The following is a 26,165-nucleotide window of genomic DNA, read 5'->3' as shown; positions in this document are numbered from 1 at the left end:
CTTTTAAAAATATATATATGTAAATAGTTACAAATATTCCTATATGGATGACACTTTAAAAATACAAAAGCATTAAAAATAACAGAAAACAGATCAGGTTCTGAAGTGCCATGAGTTTCTCATTTGTGCAGCTACACATTAACGTCTCTCACCCGACCTGCACAGCTACTTCATGCATCCAAAAACCTTCCCCTTATCACAACTGAGACAAACACTGCAGGAAAAACACTATATGGCACAGCGTGAAAGAATTCCTGTATTGGTAAAGTTGCATAAATCTCGATCTGTTCAGGGTCTGATAGGGAAGTACAAATGAGCTTGGCCTCTGCTGAGATGGAGAAGGGACATCAGCTTTTCACTTCCATCACAAAAGCTGAGTTAGAAACATAAATGAGTGCTCAGCAACACCAAACTTGATTTGCAAATGTACATTTCCATACAATGATTACAAATAGACACAAACATTGAGTAGAAGCGATGTGTTACTCTGGTAAGAGGAAGAAAACAATAGATCAGGTAGGAGTCCCTCCTTGGGGCTCAGAGCACAGCTGTGGTCAAAGCTGTTTCCAGGCAGACAGTTAAAATCCACTGATAATATCCAAATTGTTAAATAGTCTTCAGTAATTGCTGTTCTACCTTGCTGAATTAAAAGTGTAAAACTGGGAAGGACATTTATGATACTGACAGTAGAAAGAAAAGTAAGAGGAATTTAAATACAGCACATACAGCTGTTTTCAGGAGCCAGAGAGTGTCAATACACATCTTGGATTTCTCCTTCCAGCTGCCTGCAGAGTCCTGGCTTGGTCCAGTGGTGCAGGTGTTCCTGCAGGTACCTAACATTTGTCAGCTTGAGTTCTTATTTATACAGTTCCATTCTGCTCCTCCCAGGCTTCTCAGTAAGCAAACAAACTCACTTTTCATGTTCAGTGTTCTTGTTTGTACTTTTACCCTTTCTTACATAACAAACCTGGCAGAGAGCAGAGCAGGGAGAGTGCCCGGGGCTCCTGCTGTGGGTGCAGGGGGTTGGACACTCACTGTGGGCATCACCCCTCCCTGAGTGAGCACATCCTCTTCCTGGGTCTCCTCCAGGTTAGATCCTGGTGTGGAAAGGTGGGTGCAGGGTGACGAGGGAGTCACACTGGCAACAGAAATGAGAAGGCCAAGGCAAACCATGGTACCACGGGTGGGAGCTCATGGGCACGCACGTGGAAAATGGAAAGGAAAACATTACAGCACTTCAGGATTTAACATCTTTTCAACAATTTTAGTACAGACAGATAGCACAACCTTCTATTGAAATGAAAATGTGTCCCTGAGACAGCGACTCTCAGGAGCCTAGATGGACTCAATGATCTCAGAGATTTTTTCCGACCTTAATGATTCTGTGAGTCTGTGAGTCTGGACCAGCACCACTGCCCACTTGGCAAGTGCACAAATGATGTGTTTTCCTAAACCACAGGATATCTGCATGAAGTTTTAGTTCTGCCATGTCCTAACTAATTACTTCCCTAGAAAAGGGACTGGTTTGTTTTCCCTCGATCTGGTTCTAGAAGAACTTGTATCCACTCCTTTTTGTATCACAGATGAGCTGATCTGTTTTCAGGATACGATGAGTGATGCTCTCCTTCACCCCCACACCAGACTTTATTTCTTTGGGATGGTGTGAACTGTCAAACAGCAAACCCCAGGGCAAAAATGAGCTGGGACTTCCTGGCAAATCTCAAGAGGGAAGAGAACAGGGCATTGCAAGTTTTGTCTTCTAAGGCCAACATGGCCTGGTTCGAAATCCATGATCTCATGCCATGCTGGGCCAGGAAAATGGCATATCCAGGGCATGGGTTTCCAGCATAAAATACAAGTGAGGTGATCTGATGTGACTCTATTCACCTGCCAACAGCCCTGGCAGAAAAATAAACAGGTTCTGGGGATGAGCTGCTGCTGGAGGCAAAGCAGGAACCATTAAAAGAGCTGCCCTGACCTGTGAGGAACTGGTGTTTTTGCTTTGAACTTCAGCAAATCTTAATGAATTCTTCATAACTGGCAATCCAGGGTTTTCACTGAGGATTTATTTCTCTGGAGGTGCCAAATGCAGGAGACAAATTCAACACTGGAAATACAAATTTGGGGTCTCGCAGTTGGTTGTCCAGGCTGGTGAAGGCAGTTCCAACACCACTGCAGGTCACTCTTTGTGCTGTATCAGGAGTTCGATTTATAGGTAAATATGCGTAAGTGCTGAAGAATTTGGTTTCCTAATTATTAAAACATGTTGATTTAACAGAAGTTACTGACTTCAGTGTAGTGAAAGCTTAAACTAAAAGTAGGAAGAGACAGTTTTAGTAACAGAAATGTCTTGGGGTGACCTTATGATGTGTATCCCATATCGCTGCCTATGCCCAGAAATTAATTCCTGTGCCTTTCTATGCATCTAAACTGAGCCTGAGAGGGGGAAGGAAAAAACTGAGCAAAACTTTTTCAAAGCAGTTTGCAGCTTGTTCAAGGTCACACACAGATAGCAATGGGTTTTCCCCGCTGCGGCAGGGGAGGGAGGAAGCACCCGGCTTGCTGCTCCCAGGACAGTTTTTTGGCCAGTGGTTCAGCTGGTTTTTTTTCTCCGGAGAGAGACTGAGAGTTAAATTTTTCCTTCCCTGGAATTTCGGATTTTTCTCCTTTTCTACTGGACTGCTTGATTGCTTCAACATCGGAGCACATCAGGAGGACTTTTCACCGGGCACAAAGGGCCTGGCCCTGGGCCAAGCCCCAGCTTCGAGGAGACCAAAGGGAGGACTCTGACACTTTCCCAGGTTTTTCTCCACAGCAAGAGATTTTATTATTTAGCATTATTTTCCTTTCCCATGTGTTTGTTAAATAAGTAGTTTTTATCTCTTTCACTTTCCTTTGAGGAAAATTTATTTTTTCCCAAACCTGGTGGGGGAAGGGTGGTTGTGCCTTCTCTCAGAGTATATTTCTAAATTTGGCCAAACCGGTACAAGAAGAAGTTAAAAAGTGGTTATGTCCTCCTTACTCAGAGGAGTAAGGTTTTGGTTGTACTCATCCCTGCTTTACTGCTCTTCCACTCCTCTGTTATCTGGCAGTTTTGGAGGGGATGCTGCCAAGAAGTTCATTTAAAATCCTAAATTTTATCCTGTAGGCAACACTTACTTCAGTTTCCTGAGAATAAATTTCACAGACAGAGCCCTGAAGAAGAAAACAGGTGAGCTCTCTTTGCCTCATAAATCAGTCAGGCTTCCTGAAGAGGCCAAAGATACAAAACTACAGACGCCTGCACAGAAACATTTCAGAAAAAGCTTCAGCCTTGAGGTTCACAGTCTTCTCCATAAACCTCAACTCCTGAGTCTTCCTCATGCATGTTTTCAAGGGTCAACAAATCAAATATTTACTGTCTCAGATCCTGTTCATCAGTGAATCAAGACATGATGGTGCAAGAATCAGCAACAATGAACTACTCCCAGGAAAGGCATCCCATGCTCCAATGCAGGATGGAGTACGGATGGGAAATGCACATCCACATGCAACAGGCTCAAAGAATAAAGTATATTTTTAATAAAACTAATCTAGTTTTCCATCTTAAACACATGTGCTGTATGAACACATAGAGGCAGTTCCTCGGGCTGCAAGGCAACAAGGTGTATGAACAGAAAATATTCACTGTACAAATTTTAGTGGGAAAAGGAGCAGAGAATAACACACAGAATAGACTTTTTCCTTTTTCTGGACTCCAGTGCTATTTTGGCTGCCAACAGTACACAAAATTTCCACTGAAGGGCAAGTCAAACCAATTTCCCTGAGAAAGGAGGCATCCGAAAACTCGCTGAGGTTATTCCATTAGTGCCTACGCATTCTCTAAGCGGATGAGCAGCTTCACTTTGAATCCATGTCAAACCACAAGGACTGGCTGATAATAACATTCAATTAAAATGATCTCGTCCTTCTAGAAAAATCTGGCTAACAGCTCCACCTCACCTTTTCTAGCTGGGCACAATGGGGCAATTGATGCTGCAAGGAAACAGGATAGGTTTGTACCGAGGAGCCGACAGGTCAGGTTTGGTGACAGTGTTTGCAGGTTTAACCTCTTACACAAATTTCTGAGATGAAAAAGCCACTTCTGCTGAGCACACAACAGTGAGAAAGCCAGAGTCAGAGCTGGCAAACACCAAGCTGAGCTAATTAGACAGGTGTTTTGAAAAACCCCAAACTTTACACTTGACGCATATTTGGACCTTTTGATGTCGTACTTGGTGCTGCTTCACATCACTCAGGGCTCCAGAGAAAGGCAGGAGCTGCTCCCCTGCTCAGCTCTGGGGGTGAGTTTGCCATCTGATCTACTGAATATACAGATAAAAGTCGCCACAGACCTTTTTCCCTTTTCAAGTGCAGTACTGTCATTTGGAAAGTTCTTTTATTCTCAACTCCACTGACGCAAGAAAGTGGCAGGAATATGGCAGCTTTGGCTGCTTTCCTTTGGTAGCTCTTTGTAAGTAATCCTTTAATGCTAAGAAAACAATAGGTATTTTCATTTTGGATGGAAAAAACAGTCCAGTTATAGAAAATTAAGGCAATGCCTTTCAAAAAGTCTAAGAGTGCTACTGACCACTCGATTCTTCTGCTACCCTGCCTTTAAATATTGGTAAATAGTTACCATGCACAGCTATCAGATTCTCCAGGTTTCTCTTGTTACGCTCAAGAAAAGCCCAACTATTATGAAAATGGTTACGTTTAACAAAGATATTTCTATTTCCCTGTGATCTGCCATTCAAAAGCGTTAGCCAGTCATTTTTTAAAAACCACTCTTGATATTTGATCTTCCTGAGTTTCAGTTACATATAAAGCTGGAGAAAATTCTAAGTGGAATCTGAAGATTTCTAAAGTCAACACTCATTTTGGCAGGAGCATTTTAATGCATAAAGCTGAAATCCTCAGTGACTCTCTCCTGCTGATATCCGTGGAGCAGCCAGCACCATGATGAGCACAAAACCAAAAGCAACCTATAGCAGAACATACAGCTCTGCAAAACAAGGATGTTGACACAAATGCTGGAAGTGGTGTAGGCACAATGGGATCAGCCAGGGCAACCTGGTGCTGCTCCAGCCTGCTCCTGGGATGAGCCACGCCATAAGAAAGATATCTCAGGGAAAAGAGATGTTGATAACAAAGCAGGTCCACATACCCAAATCCCTGCTTGCCAAACCCTGCAACCTGCCTTGCTGTGCCAGGCTCTAAAAACCTTCACTGCAGAGTTATAAATGTTTGTGGCCCGCGGAAGGTTTGCTTTGAAGACGTTGCTTTCCCCGGCACTCTTTTGTTGGTGGAATCCATGGTTCCCACAGATTGTGTTTCCACCTCCACGGCTGGAGAAGCCCTGCAGTCAAGGCTGCAGTTCCAGGAGCAGGGAAGGAGGCTGCGTTCCAGGAACTCACTGGAACTGGAACAAAGCACAGCCCTTGGAAAGCCTACGCAGCCCTGTGCACACTGTTTTACAGATGCCCCGTCTTTGGACGGCATTAGACACTTGGTTTTATCTTTATCTTTTTTTTTTTTTCCCTCTCCAGTAAAGTCTCAGACTTTGGAGCACAGGCTCTTCCTCCCAGGCGTTCTGCCTCCTAACTTCTGGGTATCTCCCCAGTTCTGTCTTTTTTAAGCACCACTTTCTCCTCCACATAAAAGTCCTTCTGCTCTTTGGAGAGAAAAACATCTTTGATATGCAGCAGTAAACTCTGCATTTCTGTGAGCATCACATCTTAAAAAACCTGATTTCCATTTTCTTGTAACACAGTTCTAAACACTGTCTGCCCTTCATTACAAACTGTGTGGGCTTATATCAATATTACTTAACACTTACTAATAAGAGTGTTTTGTCTGCACCTTTTTAATTACCCAGGACCCCTCTCAGTGTTATTACTCCTGTCTTGTCAATTGAAAGCAGTGAATTTTATGGCTGGTTTTGAACTGTTTTTCCCCATTTTTCCAGTGCAAAATTAGTGTTGTCCACATTATTAAAAGAAAGATAGTTTAGCTGCATATGACTTTATATTTTATTATGTTTTTATAGAATCTTTAACTCCATAATTTGGAGACAGGTGGCATCCCTTCTGGGGCTAACAAAGGATAAAAAGCACTTCATGCAGCAAAGTGCCTTCTGGAGGGAAAATATAACACTGAGGACAACAATGATAATGTAGGAAAAAGAAAAAATACCAACTTTTAAACCTGTCAGATAAATCTGGACTGCAGTTCAGAGGAAAAGGCAGGCACTAGCTCTAGTCTTTTAAAAAACTTGTAAGTCTGATTTTGCTGTTGGCCATGGTAAGTTCTTCAATGTGTTGAGACATGAAAAGTCAAGAAAAATGCCAGAGTGCAAAGCTTGCTGCAGGAAAAAAAAAAAGATGACTCAATTCTTTGTCTCACAAAGCATGTCAAAGATATTATGAAGTACTTACAGATGCTCAGCCACTCAGATTGCCTGGCTGGCCAAACATCTGAAACCCTGTAATTTTGAAGAGAAGGTACTATGCTTCAGACAATGAAATAATTTTTGTGGCAGCAGAAAAAGAGAGGTGATTTTGAAAAGAAGAGTTTTTTTAAATCAGAATTTCAGTTGTGATCAGTAACTAAGCTTAACACGAAAGTCAGCCTATTTTAATTATCATTTATAATGAATGCGACAATACAGGCTTTTAAAGATAACCATGGAATGGAATCATGAGACAGAGCAGAAGAAAGAGTTGAAAACCTCAGGGCTAAACCCTCATTTTTCTAACAGACAGAATTTGGGTGAAACTACTATTTACATCAACAAAGACCGTGAAGAACAGGTGCCCCAGAGTTTGGACCCCATGAAACAGAGAAACTAAAGCCATAAAAGACCTGCAGATTTCATTTCCCTATCTTTTGAAAGACATGACCTCCTCTGCTGATCAAACAGAATATAGGAAGTTATGATCAAGATAAAGTCATTTGCCTGGTAGATGTTAAGGTCTGCTTTACAATGCTAAAGCACCAGTGTTGGTGCCTTGTAATTCCCTGCTAATAAAAGACACTGCAGAGTTATGAGTGTTATTACAGGCTAAAGTCAGTGACAAAGAAATAAAGATCCATGAAAAAGCACAAGATTTAACATCAAGATGGTCCCTTACAAGTCTTTCTTTCACCATGCCAAATGGTTTATCATGGTAATGTTTGGCCACAAAGGCAATTAGAAGGATTTGAAGTCTCTCTGGAGAACTTTGTGACACGCACATCTCCAAGGCTCTGTGGTGACTGACAGAATTTGGCACGGCTGTGGCCACAGAACCACCACCAACAGTGGGGCAGGTTCTCATCAGATGTCTTACAAGACATGAGCCAGTGCCAATAGGGACATGCTGACCTTCTTTTTACAGACATTGCTGGTAAAAAAAAAAAAAAAAGACCAAAAGACCTCCATCCAAGTTAAAATAGAAAATGCAATAAAATACTTTAAAAATCTTATCAATAATGTGGGTCTGTTGACAAAAGTTTGTTCTGAGTTAGTGGTTGAGGTTGTAGGAGTTAATTCTGCCACCTCAGTGTATCCTGGGGAATAAAGCAAGTCAAGACTCCCTTACCAAAAAGCCCTTGACACAATACATGTCTTTATCCTAAGAGTTTTAGATTTTCATTCAGAGTTTACACCAAGATTTCAGGGTTTTTTCCCCCTAATTAATGCCCTCTGTGCTATCAGTTACACAAGATCACAGACTTCTGAACCACCAGTCATTACAGTCTTAATTTCCACCTTTGCCACAAACCTTGGGTGAAGTCAAGGCTCTGCCCTCCTCTGTCTCACTCTTAAAACAGGACCAAAAAAGCTTCTTCTCCAGATCAGGGCAGCTTAGGTTCTGTGCTCTCAGATGCCGCTCCTCCCCTAATAAGCACTAATTAAGGGCATTTAAACCACTTAGATTTACCTTTGCTTGGGACTTTTAACCAATAAATTAGAATTATTTATTTCTTACCAACTCCAACCCTGGCTCTTGCAGAGTGCAATGCTGGTGTTCCAAAAGGTGTTTTGAGGACAAAAACTAAATATCTCTGCAGGGCTGCAGTCACTCGGTTCATGTTCCCAGAGATCTAATGTGCTTTTCCTTTTAATAAAGAATATTATTCGTAGTTACAAGTGGAATGTGCTAATAAACGTGGCTGATAATGAAATAGAACTACAAGCAAAATTAGCTTGCGGATCAAATTTTTAAAACCACAGGTTTTTTGATAGAGAAATTTGGTATGTTTTATAGTTGCATGGATGATATTCACTGTGTCGATAAAACCCTCAATATTTAGCAGAAGAAATGATCCTTTGGCTCCAAGATACAACAACATCTAACAAATATAGAGGATGTCAGGCATACTCAATGCCCACAAGGGCCCAGACAATTTAAACCCAGAAGTTTTCCCCTTTGTTCTGCTATGGCTATAAAACATAAAACACTTCAACTTTTTTTTCCCCTCTCAACATTTTCAAACATAACAATGAAAAAACAACTGTTTCAAAATTTTTCACATGAAGGGGAACATTATTATAGGCCATTCTTTCCTAGAAATCTTTTAAGTCTTATTTATTAACAGAATTAATCTGATCATAAGCTGGCTGACATACAAAGTGTTGACATATGTCATCTTCCAACCATGCTTTGCTAATGAAATTTTGGTGTTAATTCAGGGATATAACAGAATCCTGGAATCTGTAACAGGAATCAAACAACAATTGTGGTTCATCTGGCAAAAAAAGCATCATTTCCCCCCTTTTCTGTTGTGGGTTTGTCGCTGTATGCTCTCCATCATCCATTTCTTTCCAGAATCTACTTTTTGATGTGGAGTCCCCACTTGGCCATCAACTTCAGCATTAAAATGCTCTGAACATGTTCTGCAGTTCCAATCCCAGGAAATGTTTTGTACTTTTAATCCCGGAATCCGAAAGGATTTCATAAAAAAGTAAACAACTAAGCCTAAACAACTAAGGCTGGGATTTCATAAATAACCTCCAGGTATCTTTACGATGCCACCAACTTCTTGTTCTGCCCAGTCCAGTAACCAAAAGCAGCAGAGAAGTTTGGTAAATGCTCTGACCATTGGAATTACCAAGCTCCAGGCTGCTGTGGGTAAGTCACTACAGGGATGCAAGAAACATAACTTAAAAAAAAAAAGTTTAGCCCACACTTGAGTGCCCAGGGAAGCTCCTGCACAGACATTCCCAGGAGTTCAGTGCCCAGCCCCTCACTGGAGGGTGCCGGCTGCTGTCCCAGTCTGAAGCATCACAAAGGGGTAAGAGATGTGGCAGTTCAGGCAGCTTTTCCGAACATCTGCAGGGCATTAGCACAGCTCTGATCCCAACTGATCCTGGGGCCCAAGGCAGTGGTTCCTGATCTCTGGGGTGAGCACAGGTGAGGCACAGCGCAGTGACCAGGGCAGCTCTGCTGATTTGCCCTCTCAGCCCCAGCTCAGTGTCCCTGGGCTCTGCTCCAAAGAATTTAAGTCCTGGTAAGCTCAAAGCACAGACATCTCCATGGCACTGAAGGGTGAGCTGGGTTTTTGGGGTCAGACCTCAGCTGCTGTGGGCTCTGCCACAAGACATTGCTACTCCACGGCAGTCAAAGTGGTCACCCTACAAGCCACAAGAGAGGAATGTGATGAGCCAAAGTTTTATCCTGATTTTACGAGTGATAACAAGTTCGGCTTGCCCTTAGGCCAGACCAACTGCGGCCTAACACAAGTGCCAAGGCCTTCAAGCATTTGTCTCAAAGCGACCCAAACTGAGGCCACTGAAGCCAAAAGCGTTGTTCAAATTGGGTTTTTAGGTCATCAAAAGAAGCAAAATGTTCTTGAAAATTTCATTTATTCTTCTTGACTAATATTTAAGATACTACCTTAAAAAATATTGAGTTGAAGGAGATGGGTGCAATTGTGCAATAATAAATCAGAAATCTTTTACTAGCAAAGAGACTCAGGAATTTGAATTAACATCAAAATCATGTGGCATCCACATCTGGATATCACTTTACTGTCTAAATCCAAAACTTCTCTGAGAGACAGTTGGTTTCTGTAAAAATGTATTTCTCCCTTTGAAAGGAAATAATAATTGGAAGGTCTTACAGGAAGCCACCCAATACCAATAGAGGAAATTGCAATCTGTTCCTCAATGTTTGTTTAAATCAATGTTATATTTAGCAAAGGCTGTTTTTTAATGATAGTATTTTCATTAGCTTTTACCACACTGAGTCTCCTCGAAGGCTTACACCATATTAAGAATTCCTTTGTTTGTAGAATGTTTCTTTAATCATCCCTCGAGGTCTTCAGCTTACCCTAGGTTAGATGTTGTTCCCCATCTCCAGGACATCCAGAATTCCACTTTCACCAAAACCTTTTTTTTTCCCCCAGGCCAATAAAAAGCAAAGTATTTCTGCATATGCTTGCCGAGAAATATGTGTGGTTCTTAAAAATACTAAGTGATCAAATATTAAAACCACCTTTTTCTGTTTCCAGAAGTATACACAGCATTTTAGCTTCCTAGGAATTTTCTGCTTGGGGATCTGGATTTCAGTAAATTTCCATTAAATCAGTGGTTTCAAAGGAAGATTTTTTTTAAAAAAGTACAGTATTAATGATCCTAAACAAAATTCAAGAGCTGCAAGCAAAACAGCTCTTCCAATTTCTTCTCCAAGTTGACAAAATCTTTTAAAACATACTCCCAGCACCAGTGCTAAAAACTCTCTGGGACACTGCTCAGAAATCCTGTGCAGAATTTCCCTGTGGTTTTTATGGATTTCATTATATTGTGAGGTAATAACATCAAAATTAAGTTTATAATAGCTGAACACAGATTTACATGCAGAAGGGTTTCATACCACCTATAATCACTAGTGTTCAAAAACTGGTGTTGCCAACAGCTGAATTATTCCACTGAATGTAACTTAAGTGAATCCAGAAATTCAACAGTAGAATTTGCACCAGAAGAAAAAAGCTGCTGAAGAGTCTAAACCATGTTTTTCCAACATGTAACTCAAGAAGGTACCATGATAACTTGAATTACACTGTGTTTCTGACTCTGTGGAAGATGATTCCACTGTCACAGGGTTTCTGCAGATCTTGGTGGCCACTGGAAAAGTGAACTACAAATAGTCCATGTTCCTAAGTGGTAAAAATTCACTTGGACCTGAAAATAATGTGATTTACCTGTGTTCTATCTGCAGAGTCTGGTGATAAAATAACCTACCTGTGGTGATTCCATTTGGGTAACAGATTAGAGCCAACGTTTTTATAGTTACATCTTTCACAGAATGATCAGAAAGAAAATTCTTTTCCTCAACAAACACACAAATATAGGCAGACTTTTTCCTTAAGAAAAAAATTATCATTAAAAAATTGATGAAAGAAACGGAAAAGCACACTGCAGATGATGGGACAGTAATGACAACCTAATGCAAGTCATTCCAATATAGAGGACAGCATTAACTGTACCACAATCCAACAGATTTCCAACATTTAAAACCTTCCATGGTATCTCTTAGGCACAAAAATTAGGTAAATTGTAGGAGTTGATTTTTTCATGAGTTCTTACATTTAATAATGTAATTCATTGGTACAAGTAAATGTCTTTACAAAGGAAAAGGAATTTCCTTCATCTAGACACCCGCTCATGAGGCATTTTCATTGCCAACATGAGCAGATTACATGAGTTTCAAAATTTTTCCATTGCTCTTTACTACTCCGAGAAGAAAAAAAATGTTTACAAACTAATTCTGCTCACTTCCACAGGTGGGATTCTCTGCAGCCACTTCGAGTCAAGGTGTCAAAACAGCAAGAACAGAATCTGGCTATTCAGTCTTAATGAAAAAGGCCAAAGAATGCAATTCTAATGCAAAATATGTATAAATCCAACAAACAAAACTATAGTTAACAAACACTTTATTCCATTAACATTCAGCATAGACTTTGCTTATATTTTTCAATGGAGGCTAAGGACAAACTTTCCTTCAATGCAGCCTTAAACATGAAAGTTGGGAAGGTTTGTGAAAACCAGGCTGCAGCCCAGGCCATGCTGCTGCCTCACTCTCCTACTTTTCACCTTTCCTCTCTTTCAAGCCCTGAAAGCACAGCATAAAGGTGCTGAAAATACACTAAAACATCAGGGCCAGTACAAAAAGAAAGAGAACAGGAAAGATTCAAGTATTTGACTGATGTGGATGGATTAGATTTGCCAAATCCAGGCGTTTTATGCAGGCATAGGATCAGCTAGAGGAAAGGGAGCCTGAGTCATCAGCTCCATCAAAGCCAAGGTCTGGGGATGTCTGGGTGAGCACTGTGTGAACAGGAACCATTCCTGCATTCAGAACTTTTAATTACCCTCACCCAGGCATCAGCGACTGAAATCCCCAGATTACCTTGATTGCTCTGTCATTATCTGTCATCAGCTGCTGCTTCTCATCTTCCAACTTCTGTGCAACTTCCTGGAGCCGCTGCTCCGCCGCAAGCTGCTGCCGGCTGTTCTCCTCTGTCAGGGAGGAAATGGTTGTCTTCAGTTCAGCTATCTCCTGAAAAGAAAGCAGCATGTTAAAGCTCCCCTCAGTAAAAGACATGTATTTTGCATGTTTTTTTATATAAACATGGCACTGGCAAGCTCTGCTGTGCAAGCTGGATGTTTGAAATTAGCACCCTGCACACTAGCAGGGCATGAAATTCCACACAGAGAAAAGGAATAGAGCAAGGCTCTAAATGACAAGAATCGCTGAACACAAAATATTTGGAAGTGTTTTCCACTAAGACATTCCAAAATATTTACTTATGAGAACAAAGCACATCTGTGATCTTCATACTCAAGCCTGTTCCCCGTCTCCCACCGCTCTGAAAGCAGGAGTGTGAGTTTACATTGGGCTGGTGGTGCTCCTCTTCCAGGAGGAAATTTTACAGCTTGATACTGCTGAGAAGAAAAACACCCACGTTCACACACTGGACTGAAATTTAAACTTGACAGTGAAATTTCTGAGCTGCTGAAAGGAGCAAATTTTGCTGAGCAATACAGTGGGGACCTGACTCCACATCTAGGACCTTCATCTAGACCTTTTAGGTGATTCACTCGTGATTTGTTGAATTGTATTTGTTCTACCTTTTTCATCACTGGGCAAAGTCGTAACTAACCCTGATCCTTCAGGCATATTTACAGAATTTTATACTGACATGTCATCACACAGAAAAGCACTTAAACATGTGGGAGAGTAACTGACTTTAATGTATATATTCAAGCTTAAGGTTAAGCTGCTGTAGCAGCGTATAATAGTCTAATTCTAAAAGCACTTTAACACACAGGCAGTCCAGTATTTGCCAGGCCTCCTTACTGGCAGAGAAACATTTAACTACATTAATTACATGGTTATTTAGGAAAAAAAACCAGTTAAAAACCCCCTAATAATAGGCCAGGACTAGTGTAAGAAGAAATGCACTACAAATGAAAGTACTAATATCAGTGAGAAAGGGGAAAAGACCTGACTAAAACCCTGTAGTAAATTTATTTCTCTACCTACCTGAAAATCCCAGGAAGTAACCCAGATTATGTGTAAAACCTATCTTTGTATTTCTGTATTGCTTTTCTAAAAAACAAATACATCTTTAAGAAGATAATACCCACTAAAAGGAAGGGTTTTTGAGACCACTATGCCAAAGTTTAGAGATTATATGGACAGGGTGTAACTCTCTAGCCAGAATTAAGCAGTGTCTCTGGGTCTGCAGTTTAGGTCATTGTTTAGAAGACAGATAATTTGCAGAAATGTGGTTTTACCTGGTGTGCAGGAGAAAGCAGAAGAAAGCAATGGATCATATAAATTATTAAGATAACAACTTGAAGCCATGCAAACCTATAGAATTTTGTGTCCCATTTTGTTACTTTAAAAGCAAACAAAATAACAAACTCCTCAATATAAGACAAAACTGAGATTTAAAGCCTTTACTGGGTTAAGACCCTGGTCTAGCACAGGAGTTCTGCAATGCATGCAAGGAAATTTCAGCAGGAATTGATGAAGAAAGATCTGCTTTGTGCAGTACCTTTCAGAGCAAAAATTTCTATTTACTTTGTATAAACTTCAGATGAAATTTCTTGAAGTATCTTCTCTGTGTGGGTGTTAAAAGTGAATGTTCCAAGAGGCCACAGAGAGTAAGATTAGACAGATGTTGTCAGCAACGCGACCACAAGAAAAGTTGCGATCGACCAATTATTAATAGCAAGATACAAAAAAACCCCAAACCCAACTATGTCCAAGTAACTTGGGGGATTGATTTAAACCCACACAAGTAAAGAAATTCAGACATCAGGGTGAAACTGCTTTATTGAGCCAAACAGCCCTGAGAGATGATGGATGTGTTGTGTCTGCCCCAGAAAGTGCCGAGGAACTGGGTCCAGCTCTCCCCAATAAAATGTTCCAGCTACAGCAAAGCCACCTTAATACAAAACACGTCCCCAGATTTTTCCATCTTGAGACTATTCTGCAGGCCAATAAATGTCAGTCTGACAAAATTTATTATGACATTTAGGTTAAAGAGTTCTTACCTTGCCCTACACTACCTACGTGTTCCCGCTGCAACAATTAAAGCAATTTCCCTCATCCCTTGCTTAAAAATTCAGAAATGCTTCAATTATTCCAACTGTCTTTTTAAAAATGGACCAAGAACCATTTTTGTATTGACACTGGATTGTGTCTGGCGTGAATAGGCTGCCTTGATTCCACTCCCATGTGGGTGATAATGACAAAAGATAAATAGAGGTAGCAATGGAAGGGATCTCTTCCTTCAGGTCTGATGCGGATTAAATGTTACTTTTTGAGCTTTAACCATTTCCTGCATTTCAGGTTCAGATGGAAAGATAAAAAATAAGAAGTTTTATGTTGTTGTCTCTTCTTTTCTTTCTTTATAAATAAGGCTCTCAAAAACGACTAAATTACTAATTTAAAGTTACTGAAAAGGTATTTAGGAAAGAGAACATTCTCTCTGATTTACCACAGAATCGTGGAATTGGTGAGGGTGGAACGGACCAGTTTAAAGAAGCATCACCCAGAGCTGGTTGTTCAGGATCAGCCCAGTCCAGGTTTTAAGAATCTCCAAGGATGGAGACTCTACAACCTCTCTGCATGCAAATAAATGTGTAAAAATACACATTAGATTTTAGAATATAAAGACATTTACCAATGATTCTGATAAATGCAGTGTGAAAAAGTGACAGCCAATAAATGTCACCAAAACAACTGAAGTCACAGTTTTGGACAAGTGTTACAGAGAATGAGACTCAAAGGAGCTGAAAAGCTGAAATCAAGAGTTTTAAATATTTTTGAAGTGTTGGTAAAACAGTAAAGTTTGCAGTTTCTTGTTATTGTCTCACTGATCACTTCTATCTAGTTTAGAGGCTGCTAAACCCTTCTTTGTAGTGTTTTTATTGATTTTACAAGACTATTATTGGATTACTGGCTGCAAACACACTTTGCAATGCAAGGCAGACATTCTGCTGTGGCTGGGAGCAATGAGGAGAATGACACTTCCACACAAATCCTCAGGGCAATTTTCTTCTTATTAAAAGCTTAACTTCTGGTTGCATCTCCATCATTTTTCACACTTCAGTACTACCTGTCAGTCAAACTGAAAGCTGAAGTATGTAAAAATCATCCTGTCTTACTATTTTTAAGTATATATGTAAATTCAACACTCATTTTCATCTTCTGAGTTCTCTGAAGAACAAAAACTCAAGTCAAAACCAGTCTGCCTCCAGGACACTGACATTCCTCAAGGTGTTGTTTTGGGCAGAAATGCAGAACTGGTGGGGATCAATGATAAAGATGAAGAAACCTTGGGTGACACCACCTTTAACATGAAATGTTAAGTCCTGGCTGTGCACCTGTCTCTGGTTCTATGAGCAGTGCTGGCTGCTGGAGCACCTCACCTTCCTTCCCATGGGCTGAAGGAGGACTCAGTCCTCTTGGGTCCTCGAGAGATGACAATGTAGATGAAAAAGATGAAATTCAGAACTCAAAAAAACCCACCTGTATTTTCCAGCCAGCTTAAAGCTCTGTGGTTTATTGGTTAAAATCTGCAAGAAGACACTGGATGTTTGATTTGGTAACATTTGGGTTACGACTTCTCTCGGTTGTCAAGACTTAAGAGCAGAAGCAACTCCACTTTTCATCAAGTCTCCAAGTGGAACAGGTTCACCTGAGCTCCCTGTCTCCTGGCCACCTACCTGCAAGGACTTGGCCAGTTTCTGGCTGTACTCCTCCTCCATCTGCTTCAGCTGGCTGTTGGCCTGGAACACACACAAAAGACAACCCCGTTAGCTCAGACAGAGGACGTGTACAGACACTTTGCCACCGGGCCCTGGGCTTGGCACCTCCTCCACATGCCTATCACTGAGCACCGGCCCCGCGCCAGCCCCAACGCCCTTTTGTGGCAGCCAAAAAACCGCCAGGGCTGGGCTTTGATCTCAGGCCAACTATTCATCACTTAAAAGAGGGGAGAAATTGTACCTCTGCTGCCAATTATTAGAAAAACATAAAGAGTTCTGCGGATTAAAAAAAGAAAAAAAAATGAGAGAATGAGTGTGTGTGTGTGTCTGTGTGTGTGTGTCTGTGTGTGTGTGTCTGTGTGTCTGGGGAAGGGGGCAACACACACAAATGAGTTTATCAGGATGAGTTTGTTTCTGAACAGAGGGGAAAAACTGAGGAGAAAGTCCAGACAGAGGCTGCCAGGGCACAGTGCGACATGGGGGACACAGCTTCACCTCTCAGTTCTGTAACTGTCCTTTGTCCCATTCCTCATCCCTTCCTAGGGAAAGGTGGGGATTACACTGAAAATCCACCCAAGATGCAGCTGAACCAGCTTGGACATACAGCTCTTTCCTCACCACAGCATTTTTTTTCACAACTCAGAGCTAAAGAACTGAAAACAAGGCTGCTTGGTCATATCAGAATCCAACAAGCAAATATTTCTATAACCCCAGGATAAATAGCTCTTAAGGTTTTTTTTCCTCAAATAATTTAAGTTCAGAAATAATTTTATAGTAGTGATATTAATAAAAAATAAATGCAATTTCATTTCAGGAGAGAAACCAGGTTTGTATTTTTCTTGCAGAAACCAGCCCAGCCCAGCCCCACAATGCTGTCCTCAGGTGAACTGCTCGGTGCTCTCATCTTCTTGGCTCTCAAACTTCAGGACAGGTGTCTAAGACAAATATTTTCTTAGGGGGGACAGAATATCGTGCAGCTGAGTTCTGAAGCAAATTTAAGCTGATTAAGTTTTCAAAATCTATCTGACCTCCTGCTCAAACCTTTGATCTGTCGTCCTGAGTTTTACGGCACCGCATCCAGTGCCCAAACACCGGCTCCTGCCAGCACCTCTTCGGGGGGACCAGAGAAACCACAGGGGCCCCCAAAGCCTCTGAACCCTGTGTGGATCCAGCTGCAAGGCTCAGACTCCATTTCAGCAAACACCAGGGATTTCAGGCAGGCAAAGAGTCTTATTGATTTTACTGGGCTATAAATTGAGGAGCTTAGAGCTGCAGAGCATTTCCGGATCGTCATGGTAGGGCTGGAATCATCTTCAGCAATCCGGGCAGTTCTGTAAGGTGCAGCTCAGTGTAAGAATATTACAGCCAGTTCAAAGTAATCCTAAACTTTATATGAAATCACAATTTCAGATCCTGAATCCCTTCAAATTCCAAAATTATGAAAACATATGGATGTCTCCATCTGTTTGTTGGTATTAAGGAATCTATTAAAAACGTTAATCAAAACCAATTATCAAATTTGTGCATCATTTTTGAGATAACATTATGGTTTAGTAATAAACAGAGATAATGGCAATACACACTGGTTTAAAACACATCTAGAAGAATTCTGGAGCCCCAGACAAATTAAATTTCACTTTTCCTACATTTATCACTCAAAAGCGAACCACAAACACTGTAAGGGCCCATGGTGGGGGTGCATAAATAAAAGGAGTGGTGACACAGCACCAGTTATCCCAGGGAGCTCTGTCCATGCTCTGTTTCTCCTTGTACTCAGGCTGACCCACATTAACACTTGTTCCATTGTACTGCAGCCTAGTTTCAGATGATGTTTTACCACCCCTGCATGTCATAAAGTGACTGAAACTGCCAGTTTATCTTTAGAGAAAAAAAGTAAAAAAATAAATTACAGCACCAGCATAAATTACTGTTACTCCCAGAAAGGGAGAGGGACTCGTCAGCAAGGCACTGCACAGATCATGTTACAGCTGCTCTCGCTCAACTTGCCTGGGGTAAAAGTCCTCATCTTTCATAGAAGCAGCTTTATAAACTCCTGAACCCACAGAAGAAATTCCAATAAATAATAAAAAACCACTCATGAGTTCCATAAACAAATTAGAATTTGTTTGTTCACACTGAGTGGAATCAGGCTGACCTCTGAGAGACAGGACAGAGGTGATCCAAAAGAAAGATACGCCGAATTTCAGTGTTTTATTCCTAACAAAAAGCAAAGAATGGACATCCTACCAGTTTACTTAAAAGGAATTGCAACATTTTATTTTATAATGGCTTTAACAACTTCCAGTTAGCAAAATATTTATAAGCTTTGTCTCCTGGTCACCAACAAACCATAAATTCTTGCATTTACTTCCAGTCCCAAACATCCCTAATGGAGGGGTCTGAATTTGAGAGTACTAAGCTACCAAAGCTTCCACTGGAGATGGCACGAGCACATCTAGAGGGGCTCAGGTTGTCTAAAACTGGTGACATTGGCCTGGTGGCACCAAAAACCATGGACACTCCCTGCCAGTACCTTAGAGAGTCTAACAGGAAGGCTGGAGAGGAACTTTTCACAAGGGTGATGGGAAAAGGGGGGATGGCTTCCCACTGCCAGAGGGCAGGGATGGATGGGATATTGGGAAGGAATTGTTCCCTGTGAGGATTGTGAGGCCCTGCCACAGGGTGCCCAGAGAAGCTGTGCCCGCCCCTGAATCCCTGGAAGTGTCCAAGGCCAGTTTGGACAGGGCTTGGAGCAACCTGGGATAAGGGAAGGTGTCCCTGCCCGTGGCAGGGGTGGGACTGGATGGGCTTTAAGGTCCCTTCCAATCCAAACCATTCCATGATTCTGTGGCTCCTGCTGACTTCAGCTTTTCCCTGAGGTCTGTAACACCCAACAGCTCTTGCATCATCACAAACCACACAAGCAGCTCTGATGAAGGCAGAGACCACAATTTACAGCACTGCTCAGCTGAAAAGATCCAACTCATGGGGCTGCCTGGGCACCCTCTTTTCCACTGCCATCTTTTAACTGCAGAAATATGAAGCTTCTCCTTTCTTAAAACCTGCAACTAAAACTAATTTAATACCTCTTTATATAGGCTGTTGCTTTGCAACCAAGGGAGACACAAACCACCTTCCCTGGGGCAGAGGTAGCACTGCTACACACAAAAAAATGCCTTTTAACTCTTTTTTGTTTTAAGGAATGAGTAAATGCACACAGAGATCTGTGCAGGGAACATCGGGGGGGATTTATGTCACATTTATCTCCACAAGGAGAAGGTTCACACTGGCCTGTGCAAACACAGCAGTTTCCTGGGCTCCTTCTTTTCCATCTGGCTGCTGGGTTCATGTGCTGGAGGAAGCACGAGCTGTTTCTGAATTATTTTAAGGGCATTCCCTCCCTTTCAGGTTACATGCTATGTCAGAAACATAATGAATAAGAATTCAAGTGGAAGGTGAACATTTGGAGGCTCAGCCAGTATTCATTAAAGTCGGGCTCTTTTTATAGCAATGGGCAGTACTGCAAATAGAGTTAATGGTCTGAAACCAGTTTTCCATGTGCAAGAGGTGGCTGCTGAAATTCCCACTTGGCAGAAGCTTGTCAGAAATATAAATCGGAATATCCATTTTTATAATGAAAAAGGTTTAAATTGGATAAGCTGCAGAGGAATTCCACTGATTCAAAAACTAACTCCTGTTTAGTTTCACACAGTCAATATATATTTTAGCTAAAATTATCTGATTATGACAAGTTAACGTGCAGTTATTTTACATTACAGAGCGAGGACTTTTGCATTAAAAAGATTATGTCCTTGTTGCAGTTAATTGGTTTTAAAAACCAGCTATAATTCTTTCACAAGCCTCAAGCATCATATTGTGGTTGCCGAGCAAAACTGCATCGACTTCAACAAAACATTTCACGTAAAAATTAAAACTGTTATTAGCACTACAGACATGGTGTCTGAATTAATGGCTGCTCTTCTAACACAGCCCCATTTTCACTTTCTCCTTTCATGAAACAGAACAGCATCAGTAAAAGAGCACAGGATCTATGACAGGACCACACCACAAAAGCACACCGTGTCCTACCCTAATTACAAAGTATTTATAAGCTATTTTTAAAGTATGAGGTGTATCAGAGGGAATTTTTAGTTCCAGTTCCACTCAATGGAGCACAAGCCCTAAACAGTCCCAAGGTCACTCCCGGGTCCATCTGCTCCAGCTGCACTTTGGGGTTGGCAGCCACGAGGACAATTCCATCCTCCAGCAACATCCATGGAGGCATTTGGGAAGTCTTGGATGTTTATCAAAAATGAAGCTGTTGAGAATCTTTGGAACATTACAAATCTGTGCACAGTGTTAGATACTGGGAAGAAATCCTTCCCTGGGAGGGTGGGGAGGCCCTGGCACAGGGTGCCCAGAGAAGCTGTGGCTGCCCCTGGATCCCTGGCAGTGTCCAAGGCCAGGTTGGACAGGGCTTGGAGCAGCCTGGGACAGTGGGAGGTGTCCCTGCCCATGGCAGGGGTGGCACTGGATGGGCTTTAAGGCCCCTTCCAACACAAAAAATCATGGTTTAGTGATGGGCTTGGCAATGTTGGGTTTATGGTTGGACTTGATGACCTTAGAGGTCTTTTCCAACCTAAATAATTCCATGTTTCTCTATCTTCCAGCTTTGGAAACAGCTCTCATAACTAGAGTTTTATATATACACACACACCCCACCATATTCACTGATAGAGAAGTAGCAGATTTAAGAAGTTTTCTGCTTAGGGTACTAGATATGAAAGAATCATTTTTCAGAATGCCTGCAACTAGCTAAAAGTGGCCATCCATAAGCTGATCCTCCATAATTAGTTAGATAAAAGTGTAAGCAAACTTAAAAAAAAAAAAAAAAAGAAGAAGAAAAAAAGGAGGAAAAAATCAAAGGGTGGGGGAAGAAGAAGAAAGAAAACTTGCTCCAGGGAAGAGCAACTGTTCTCTGATGTGCAGCAAGGAATTTAACATCAAAGAACTAATGTAAATGGGGCCCATTTACCTCAAAAAACAACACACCACTCCACATTCTGGAATATTTCTATTTTAAGTTTGACAGCATTATGCTTTGTACCAAAATTCAAGATTGTGCAATTTGATAGATGTCAGAAGAAAATGACCTTCAGAACAGCTAACGGTGGAAATCTTTGTTAAGAAGTATGTTAAAACCCTCTGTATAATATCTGTTTAAACTTCAGAGATCAGCAGATTGCCTTTAAAGTTCATCTGATTGTACATAAAAATTCCATTCGGACTCAAAGCCTGAAACATGCATTTTCCTTATGTGCTTCTAATACTGACAGTGGGTGACTTCCTACACCAATACTCCTGTTCTTTCTCCTGCTCTCCCCACCAATCAGACAAAAATGAAAGCTGGATCTCTGTTCAGCAGTGAAAATAGCACACCAGTTCAGATATGTAATCTGAACCACCCAAAAGACCATTAAAAATAGCTGAATACCCAAAATGATGTTAACAGAATAATTAGTCAAGTACCAAATGACTTCAAGGGTTTTGAAAGTGAATGATAGAAATCCCAAAATCCTATTAATATTCTATTTTACATTTCACTTTTGGAGGTCTACAAATCTTTTCCTTTTTATTTTTTTTTCATTAAACATACATCTTTAGGAGAAAAAACCCTCTCATTCATGTGTGAAGTACTTTTCATTGGGAAAAACCCAGGAATGAATAGAAATGACTTTGACAGTACCTGCACAGAGAATTGCCTTTCTGCAGCACATTGTAATTCTGTGCTTAATGGGGGCCCACTGAGAAACTGCTTCTGCAAACTGTGCCTTAGGAAAACTCCAAATTCCAGACTTTTCATTTAAACCAACAGAGTATTTCTAATAATTCTGAAATTATGTGGAGGAACTAAATACAGACATTTAACTCTCCCAGAAAGTCTTCTGTGGGACTCCAGCTGCAGGGTGGCTGATGCCCAAGTTACACCAGCCTTACACCAGGACACCTTTATTCCCTTCATGGATTTACTGAGCATCTAAATATTCCCCAGCATCACTGATGCTGATTTCCAGTCAATATTGCTGTCAGCCAGGCATATTATTTTAAAACAAACTGGCCTAAAATATCAGCTTCGCATATAAGACAAGGATTTAAAACCAGACTAACAGCCTGGGTTTACCACATGCAGTTGTTTAATGCTTGAACTACCCTTCACAGAAGACCATACTGGTGAGTGCATCAGGCACTTAAAGGACAGGCAGAGAACTGTGGTTTAATCTGAAGCTGTTCTGGGACATTTTGCCAAAAGATTGTGTGGGTATGATAAGCTCTGGGCTGGGATCATGGGCAGCACAGGCAAAGACGGCTGATTTTCATTTGATTTACTCTCATCAATCATCAGATGACTGTCGGCAAAATCGGTATTGTGCTTTGTGGTGACAGAGATTCCTGCAAATGAAGATATTCAAGTGATCATCACAGATGTCACTGCTTCTCATCTGCCATCCATCACACTGGGCAGCTGGGTTCGAGATTCCTCAGTAACTTCCTATTCACACCACCTTTTGGGTCAAGTTTTATGTTATGGCACAGTTCTTCCTACAGCTCAACACTCAAATGAGATAGAGTAACCTAGCCAAGATGGGGAGACTGCAGCACTCTCCACTTTAGGGTCCCTAAATCACAAATACATTCCTGGATTACCTTCTTAATATTTCCTGGTTTTCTTCTGTTCCGTGCAACTAAACAAAGATGATTATTTAAACTGGGTTTCAGATATTGTATCAAAAGTGGTGGCATGTTCTTTTTCAGAGCTTTAACAAAGAAAACATGCACCCAACAAGAATTACCTGACCTTTGACAAGCTGCCTTTATCCCTGAGAAATACCGGACACTCTGCTACGCAGGCACCTCACTCCTCTCCCCAACTCTGACGTAAAGAAGTTTCCTGAATCACTCAGGCCCAGATGTTTCTGGTACCCACACAGCTGACACCCAGCGAAACCACGAGGCTGTGAAACACCTTTGAAGATGCAAGTCAAAGCTAAAGTTTCCTCCACAAATAGAAGGCAACAGTCCCGAGATGTGACACTGATCCTATGACTATTTAATCTGAGCTTTACATAACACAATTCTTTCCGAACTGGAGATTGCCGAGACCCAGGCACTTTATCATTATTTATCAGCTAAATTCACACGCCTTGATTTTTGCCAAGGAGAGACTTTAAGGTTCCTGAAATAATTATAAAGGGATAAGAATGAGATTTTTGGGTTTTAGATTCTGCATTGCTGTTTTAAGTTGAATTTTGTGGCAATAACAAGCATTTATTAATAAGACAATGAGCAGAAAGACGTTCTATGTATGTATCATTTTAAGATAGAATCTTTGCTATCAAATAGAAGAGAAACTGGGAACAAAAGGACAAACTCTGTATCCCTGAATTAACTCAGTACCACTAAATTAACTCAGTATCACGAAGTTAACTCAGTATTAGGAAGCGACATCATTAGACAAGAGCCCAACAAAAGTTAAGCTTCTACAGTTGGAAAGACAGACACTGAAAACATGACCAAATCTCCCAAAAAATCTGTGATCTGAAGCCATCAGTGCTCCTTAGCAAGATTATGCTGGATTACATTTTGTAGTTTTAAATACGACAAGCTTCCCGAAAAGAGTGACAACTTCCCAGAGCCAGAACGCACTGAGGAGAAACTTCCCAAGTCCAGCAAAGGCCCAGTTAAAAAGAAAATGAAATATATTGCTCAATCATCAAAGCAATTAAAAACATAAATAAGGCATTGCAAGACTCCTAACATTCCCAATGTTTAATTATTTATCTGTTCTCTGTCCTGCAGCTGTAGGTCAGAACTAACTCCTCTGAACTAAATACAGGAGAACTCTTTTGGGGATTTGTACCTTATTCATTTTCAAGCAAACATTCAAATTCATTTCAAATTCACACAAGAACTGCAACAGTTTCACCTAAATCAGATTTTCTACAAGTTAAACACCCCTCCTACACTCAGATGTGATTGTGAAACTACTTTGATCTCTGTTCCCAAATTTATTGCTCTGTGTAATCCATGACAAAATATAATGTGATTTACTGTATCTCTATATGACAGCCCAGCAGCTGACAGAACTTAATAATTTAGCATAAGAAAAAAACCCTTCTGGCACCAAAATATACAAATCATAATTGAGGCTTTTTAGTATCACGTTACAATGAAGCACATGCAGACTGATCATAAGAACTTCAAAACAATTAGAATTCTTTCTCACCCATTTAATGAAGGTGGGTTTTACTCCGTGACATGTTCTGCAGCTGTAAGCAAGTCATTTTGGAGCACTTTTCTTTCTTCACATTAATGACTCTGAAGGACTAATAACGTTGTTTTACCCCTTCCCTACTTCCCAAACACTCCTTCTCCTCCAAAAAGAAGAAAAAGCCACCTGCAGCTCTTCTCTATTATAATGATATGAAGAAAGAGCAAATGAGTGTAAACAGTGTCTTCAAATCGTGCCAGAATTTAAATACGCAATTATTATGTTTTATATTAGTTTGGTCTTGATCACTGAGCATTTTTTGTACATAAAGCTATTTGGAAATCTGTTTTTTTTATAGTGCTGACCCAAGCAGGGATGTCATGGACACATTCCATGGGGCACCTTTTGCAGCGGCTTGTGCTGACTCTGGGGTTTGGGGGACTTGAGAGAGTCTTTGTGCAAAGGATGCATCACCCCAGAAACTCCAAAGCAAAGTAAGAATGTGGAGCTTGTGGATACAGGAGAAATTTCTACTTCTAATTCCAAGGAACAAACACCAGTTACTGCTGTTTGCACAACCAAAGCCACGGAGAAGCCCCAGTGAAACCAGCACGGATGGCTGCAGGGACTGGGACCCAGGAGCAGGGAATCCTTCCTGTCACACCTGACCAGGAACCCAGACCTCATTCAATAATTCTGAACAAATCTAAGAATGAATTGGCAGAGCTGTTAAAATAAAAAATTCCACCAGTAATCTCACATTACAGTCACCACCATACTGGAAAACAGCCAATGTTTTCCAAATATTATCTCGTACTCAGGAATGTAAGGATAAGTAAATTTCGTAAATCAGAGAAAACTGTACCTACAAGCAATCAGCCTTTTCCAAGACACAAGGTATTGGCGAAAGAGGGAGGGAGTGAGGTCATGATTCAATTGGGCTTTTAAAAATATTTAATAAAGCTGAAATAATAAGCAATTGTGTATTACAAGATAAAGCCAGTGTGTTACAGGTTGTTTGGAGAGTGAAGAAAGGCTCGGGAAACGATTGAAAAAGTAACTACAACAGTTGTTCTGCCACTGGCAAAACCTCAGCATTCACCTTATCCACCATCCCCATGACTTTGTGAGTCTTGATCTTATGAATACACTCCAAAGGATAAAACCTGGCAGTTATGGAATTGAGAAGAGGCAGCGTGGGCCCAGGTGCTGCAGAACAAGGAGGGGTGTTTGGACAAACACTTGAAAAAGAAAGAGGAGACAGAGACAACAAAAAAACCCCACCTGTGAATGCTTCTTCAACATACTTCAGATTAATACCAGTTGGTTAAAAACCCAGGCAAACTTCTCCAACAACTACCCAGCTATAATTGATATGACAGGACATGAGTAAAGTGCGCTGAAATATGGGCCGTATGACCGAGCCTGAATTTTAATCATATCAGCCTTTGCCCTGCTGAAAGCCATCTTTTTAACTCCATATTTTGTCATAACTTACCATTTATCTCTTGTCTGGTTCTCATTTCTTAACAGCATTGCTTCAATTATTTTCGTTTTTAACCCTGTGGTGCTATTTGTAACTGCAAATAATGGTGCTTGATCTCCCTT

At 41.0% G+C, this 26,165-nt stretch overlaps 1 protein-coding gene across 4 annotated transcripts in view; it reads right to left on the bottom strand.

Moving 5' to 3' along the window:
* CEP112 (centrosomal protein 112) overlaps positions 1-26,165 on the bottom strand; it is a 158,596-nt gene that overhangs the window by 28,682 nt on the left and 103,749 nt on the right. For all 4 annotated transcript variants that reach the window (XM_042025497.1, XM_042025499.1, XM_042025498.1 and 1 more), the window contains 2 exons: positions 16,247-16,309; positions 12,414-12,563 (listed from right to left, as the gene is read on the bottom strand). In XM_042025497.1, coding sequence (XP_041881431.1) covers positions 12,414-12,563; positions 16,247-16,309 — 213 coding nt within the window. The remainder of the gene's footprint in view (positions 1-12,413; positions 12,564-16,246; positions 16,310-26,165) is intronic.

This window comes from Corvus kubaryi, unplaced genomic scaffold (assembly GCF_017639235.1).
Source record: "Corvus kubaryi isolate FWS band 111438036 unplaced genomic scaffold, C.kubaryi_AGA036_p1.0 37272, whole genome shotgun sequence".
NCBI lineage: Eukaryota > Metazoa > Chordata > Aves > Passeriformes > Corvidae > Corvus > Corvus kubaryi.
The sequence above is the reverse complement of the archived record's forward strand: the minus strand, read 5'-3'. Positions and strand labels throughout refer to the sequence as shown.